Consider the following 5,758-nt stretch of genomic DNA (forward strand, 5'->3'; position numbering starts at 1 on the left):
ATGTAGCATTCGTGGGTTGATATGAAGTGATGACTCATAGGGATGAAAATATCAAGATAATTTTTGGCTTTGTTACTACTTGAGTTATACCTAAACACATGATCATTTATCCTTTGTTAATTTTTCTGCCAATCTCCATAGCCACTATGAAAGAGCATCATTCTTATGTTGTTTTGTGTTCTATTGTGACACGCAAGATAAGAAAACAATCCTCTTTTGTTAGTAATAATTTATCTTCTCTGTTACTAATTCGAAAACGTATTTACTAATAACTCAAATGAATGGAGGTGAAATAAAAATAAAAAAACACCCAAAGGAAAAGAAAAGGAAGGAAAAACATGAAGTTGAGTTCTTCATTCATGATGAACAATATATAAATTGAAGAAAGAATAAATAATTTCTACAGGTCTAACGATGAAAAGGAAAAGGAATATAAAAAATCATTATGACAAATTAGTCTCTATTTCTATATGAACAATTCTTCCGTGTCATTTTTATTCCTGTATGTCACGTGGACAAACTTACTAACGTTAACGAAAATAATTATTTAATTTTTTTTAGAGAATATGTTAAACTAGAGTCTAGTCTAAGTCTAATGTAATAACGTTAGTTGATGAAGTTTCTCACAGCGTGTAATGCACGCTTGGCGTGAGCGTGTTGGGCCGGCGGGCCAGTTGGTTTGCGAAGAATAGTATGTAAAAACTGAAAACCCAAAAATCATATTATTATTATTAGCGTAAAATAGCTGTTATTATCAGATTTCAATTTTGTTTTTCCTTGGCAGCAAAGCCAGCCAGCAGTCCCCATTGCTGTGCCAGTGAAGCATTCATTCATTCATCTTCTAAAACTTTGATCATTTCGTGGATCTTCTGATTCTTCGATCTCGATTCTGGTTAGGGTTTACGGTTTTCTGAAGGGAAGAGAAGTTTGCCCAGAATGGGGATTCTGGTTCCGCTTTTCTTCCACGTCGTCGCTTTCATTTGCACCGTTGCAGCTATCGCTTTGGCCGTTCTTCACATTTACAGGCACCTTCTCAGTTACACCGAGCCCACTTATCAGCGTTACATCGTTCGGATTATTTTCATGGTCCCGGTCAGTCACTCACTTCTTCAATTCATCTACTAGATTTTTTTCTCTCTCTCACTTGCCCAAAAAATGTGTCTCTTATTTGTTTTAATTTTCATTTACAGGTTTATGCACTAATGTCATTCTTGTCCCTTGTAATACCCGAGAGTTCAATCTATTTTAATTCCATTCGGGAAGTGTAAGTTCATCTGTCTTTTCAATATTTGGTTGTTGCTGATGTTTAGTCTGAGTTCCTTTTTCTTTTTCTTTTTTTTGTTGTTGTTGTTGTATATTTTGGTTTTGATTTGTGTGATTAATTGTTACCCGTGATATATGAATTACATATTGTTATTCTACACCAATTGTGACTTCCAAAGCCTCAGAAGTAGTTATCGTCTTTCCATTCAGAAACCCCTTTGGAGTTTTGCTATATCGAACTATCTCATCTGGTACCCTACTCTAGATAGAGTTCAAAATCCAATTTCATTGGATAGAAAAATGTGTGTAATCCTTCAAATAGATTGATTTATCATTGGAGCATATCTGAAAACATGTTATTGGGGTACTTAAATTTTTACCTTGTTGGTCAGTAACTTCCAAGAGATATGGGAAAAATGGGTAAAGGCTGTTTGTGATTGCAAAGTACCTACTAAGCTCAAGGGCAAGCTTTATTGTATTGCCATACAGCTATTCTCTGGTACTGATGGTAAATGTTGGGTTTTTAAAGGGATAACAGGAATAAAGGCGAGCGTAGCATTAGTGAGAATGTTAAAATGAATGTGTGGCCACACAAAAAAGGAAATGATAAAAAATGTTTACATACAAGGAGATATTGGTGTAACACTGGCTAAGGTGGTTTGTACACATACAAAGAAGACTACTGGAAGCACTAGTGAGGAGAGTAGATTGGTCTTGTGAAAAGGGGGAGAGAATATTGGGAGAAGTTAAGAGGGATCTTATGGTAAATAATACCTCTGAAAATTTGGTCTTTAAGTGAACTGAATTACAGTTTGTGTTTCATGTAGCCAACCTCACCTGGTGGCTAGTGGTATAATAAGGCTTCTTCTTTCGTCAGTAATTTCCAAACAATGCTTAAGAAAAGTAACATTCTTCCATTGTTGATGGGACTGAGGTGTTATAGGTGGTTGCCACCACTGCTGCAGGCTGCTGCAGTGCTTACATATGCAGTCACAAGAGTGGGAAGGCAATACCCCCTCCCCCATTTTTTCTATTTAGTGTGGTTTTATTCTCTTGTACATTCTTCAGTGTACTAGCCTACAACATTTTAGTTTTGAAATTTAAGTTCAACTTGCAAATTTTTGTGGTCCGTTCAAAAATTATAATGAATTTTGCTGATTTATGTTTATTAGACTGGTGCAATTTCTTAATGGATTTCTCTTGTCTACTGTTTCAGCTATGAAGCTTGGGTCATTTATAATTTTCTGTCACTGTGTCTGGCATGGGTTGGTGGTCCTGGAGCAGTTGTAATAAGTTTGAGTGGTCGAGTTCTGAAGCCATCATTTTGTCTGATGACTTGTTGCTTTCCTCCTATACCGCTGGATGGGTGGGTTTGTATCTGATTCATATTTTTGGATGTGCCTGAAGATAGTTATGTATTCCTTGAAAACTATCCCCTGATTTTTCTCTATGGAGGTTTTTTTTAATTACCTAACTTTTTGTTAGTTGAAAGTACTAGGATGATACATTTGCCACACAATATGGAGATTTATTTTTATGGATTATTGGAAAACGACCTAGACATCCTGGAGATGCAATGGATTTTAGTAGACTTCTAACATGGTGGCATGACATTATATCATAACTTATATTCTTCTCTCATTTCTAGAACTTCTATTTCAGGCGTTTCATACGTAAATGCAAGCAAGGATGTCTGCAGTTTGTGATTTTGAAGCCCATTTTAGTTGTTGTTACACTTATACTTTATGTAAAGGGGAAGTATAAGGATGGAAATTTCAATCCAAAGCAGTCATACTTGTATCTTACGATCATTTATACGATCTCGTATACAATGGCACTCTATGTGCTTGCTTTGTTTTATGTGGCATGCAAGGATCTGCTTCAGCCATTCAATCCAGTTCCAAAGTTTATTATAATAAAATCTGTTGTATTCTTGACTTATTGGCAGGTAATTTTATACCTCATTCATTTTTATGGTCTATTATTTTCTTTTATTTTCAACTGTACGTTGTTTCTGGTTGTAAGGTAATGTAAGAAGAACAGAATAAAGAGTGACATTTTTTGGGTACATGAAGAGTGGAAGTTATATTTCTGTTATCTTTTATTCTTGTGACCATTAGAAAGGATGTGAGTGTCATGTAAAAAGAGGATGCCCTATTTATTCTTGAGATGAGCTGCAATTTGTTTGGAGCAAATTTTTTTAGCCTCCGTCTCTTTAAAAGAAGGAAAATAAGAATGTTGCATCTTAAATCCTGGGATATAAAATGATATTTCTTTAGTGAACAGACATTGGATATGCACTGGATTTGTAACATCTTTGCTAGTTTATGTACTAGAAGTTGGATTTGGTGTGTGAGTTTTCTTCTCATACACCAACATAGTTTAAATTTTAGGATTTGATTTGTTTGTGAAAGTCATCAGTCACCTATAATTTTCATCTTCCCTCCTGTTGTCTTTGTTTCTCTAGTTTTTATATTTTCCTTATTTTACTTAATGGTATTAACTTTTTTGAGGCCACTGTTAAGGGCATAGTAGTTAGAAAAGTAATAAAAAAAAAAGAAATGAAACTAATGTACTATGCATGTGTTACGACATTCATTTGATATATTGCCAAGTTTAATAGCTTTATCTTATATTGTATTTATTGAATGCACAAAGTTTGCGGTGTTATGGGATTATTTAGAATTTGAAGATGGCTATGTTATTTTGGTGTTGCTTGGTTCGGCTGTTTTTTTCTTTTCACTTTTGAAGTTTGAAGCAGGGTGACATTTTTCTTATTCATTTCTTAGGGCGTGTTATTCTTCCTTGCTGCAAAGTCAGGATTCATCGAGGATGCTGATGAAGCTGCCTTACTTCAAAATTTTATCATTTGTGTTGAGATGCTTGTTGCTGCCGTAGGCCTCTTTTACGCATTTCCGTACAAAGAATATTCCAGTGCTAATATAGGTGGATCCCGTGGTGTGACAGCTAGCCTTGGGCATGCTTTGAAGTTAAATGATTTTTACCATGATACAGTCCACCAGGTGAGTCTCACTTTGTATGTTCTCTCTGTGGTTTATGGACAGTGTTAACATAGCATTTGCATCAGCCTTTTTTTTTTTATCAGTAAAAATATACTATATATATTAATTGAGTACCAGTGGTACTGAAAAGTACAAGTTACACCTTCAAGCTGGTTTCGTATCAGACTTTATGTCTGACCTAAACCAAATGATGGATATATAAATATGTAATACATATATTTACTATAGTTTCCTATTCTCAATTTCTTGCAAACCCCTCGCTAATGTTGGATGACCATTGATTATAGTGAATGTCAAAACCCTTCTCCAAATGTCTGAGCCATGTCCATAACAAGAAAATAGCATCTTCCAGAATTTTATTTGCATTAAACGAATCATTGGAAAAAATAATGCTGTTTCTTTGCTTCCAAATGGTCCATGTCAGTGCATTTTTGGTATCCTGGGTTCTAGTTGAAATTTCTGACTCTTCTTTGCTTTATATTTTCTCTGCTGATAATCTGATACCACTTAAACCTGTGGCAGTTTGCACCAACGTATCATGAATATGTTCTCTATAATCACAGCGAAGGTGAGGAGGGAACTAAGAAGTACAGGTCACGAACTTCTGTTCCAATTGGCCCAGAGATGGATTCTGTAAGAAATAAACATATGTCTGGAGACAAGTTAGATGACATACAGCTCTCAAGTTTGTCTTCTACCAGTAGCACTCCTTCAAATTCTGGTTCCATTCCTGATGCTTCAAATTCTGATGCAACGAATTCTTCCTTGCTTGTGGATATGTCCAATTCTGTTTCGGAACCATACGACTTGACCTTCATTGACTTGGATGTATCCAGTTACCCTGAAGAGGTTCCTGCGGCTGATAAAGCTGGTGGTAGGTGACCATGAGGAATATTCAGAGCTAGGTTTGATGGGAAAAATGTTATCGCTTGAGGAGATTAGAGGGGCGTCAGACATATCTTCTGTGCTTGGAAAGAACGAACTATGATTGTGGTTTCTTAAATCCTGGTAAAGGAATTAAGCAGATCATGTGGGAACATACGTTTGTGCAAACTACCTTAAGCGTCTAGTCGGCCTCACTGCCAAGCAAAATAGTTCTTGATATTGGTCTCTGTCTCCAATTTTTGTGTGTCCTGTGTGTAAATTGTAGATACAGAACTTGTTGACATGCCTCAAAGTTCAACCATGGAAGATACTAAAAAAAAAGATTTAGAATTAATTGATTTTTTTCTCCCATGCACCTTTTTGATACCTGTTCTTGTCGGTTTCAATGTTTATAGCAATGCCATTGTCGTTATTTACACTATTTTTGGAATCTGGTTATATTTATTGTGTTTGATACTAATTTGAGTAAATTGTCTGTGACGACAAATTTTAACGGAGGAGTTGACGAGTCCCAAACGGTTTAAGATTTCAAATTCTACGTTTTCCTTAATTCTAATTCATTTGTTAGTTTCTTCATCTTATACTAC

At 35.5% G+C, this 5,758-nt stretch overlaps 1 protein-coding gene across 1 annotated transcript; it reads left to right on the forward strand.

The window, feature by feature from the left end:
- The first annotated feature begins 733 nt into the window (after positions 1-733).
- On the forward strand, positions 734-5,505 carry LOC100790047 (transmembrane protein 184A). The gene is made up of 6 exons (XM_003554543.5): positions 734-1,092; positions 1,191-1,264; positions 2,480-2,629; positions 2,926-3,211; positions 4,053-4,286; positions 4,809-5,505. The coding sequence occupies exons 1-6, from the start codon at positions 937-939 to the stop codon at positions 5,166-5,168; spliced, it is 1,260 nt and encodes a 419-aa protein (XP_003554591.1). The 5' UTR covers positions 734-936; the 3' UTR covers positions 5,169-5,505.
- The last annotated feature ends 253 nt before the right edge of the window (positions 5,506-5,758 follow it).

This window comes from Glycine max, chromosome 19 (assembly GCF_000004515.6).
Source record: "Glycine max cultivar Williams 82 chromosome 19, Glycine_max_v4.0, whole genome shotgun sequence".
Classification (NCBI taxonomy): domain Eukaryota; kingdom Viridiplantae; phylum Streptophyta; class Magnoliopsida; order Fabales; family Fabaceae; genus Glycine; species Glycine max.

Coding starts and splice junctions, on each gene's coding strand:
- LOC100790047 (XM_003554543.5), top strand. CDS start 937: ATGGGGATTCTGGTTCCGCTTTTCTTCCACGTCGTCGCTTTCATTTGC. Junction 1,093..1,190: donor GGATTATTTTCATGGTCCCG/GTCAGTCACTCA, acceptor TTTCATTTACAG/GTTTATGCACTAATGTCATT. Junction 2,630..2,925: donor CCTCCTATACCGCTGGATGG/GTGGGTTTGTAT, acceptor CTTCTATTTCAG/GCGTTTCATACGTAAATGCA.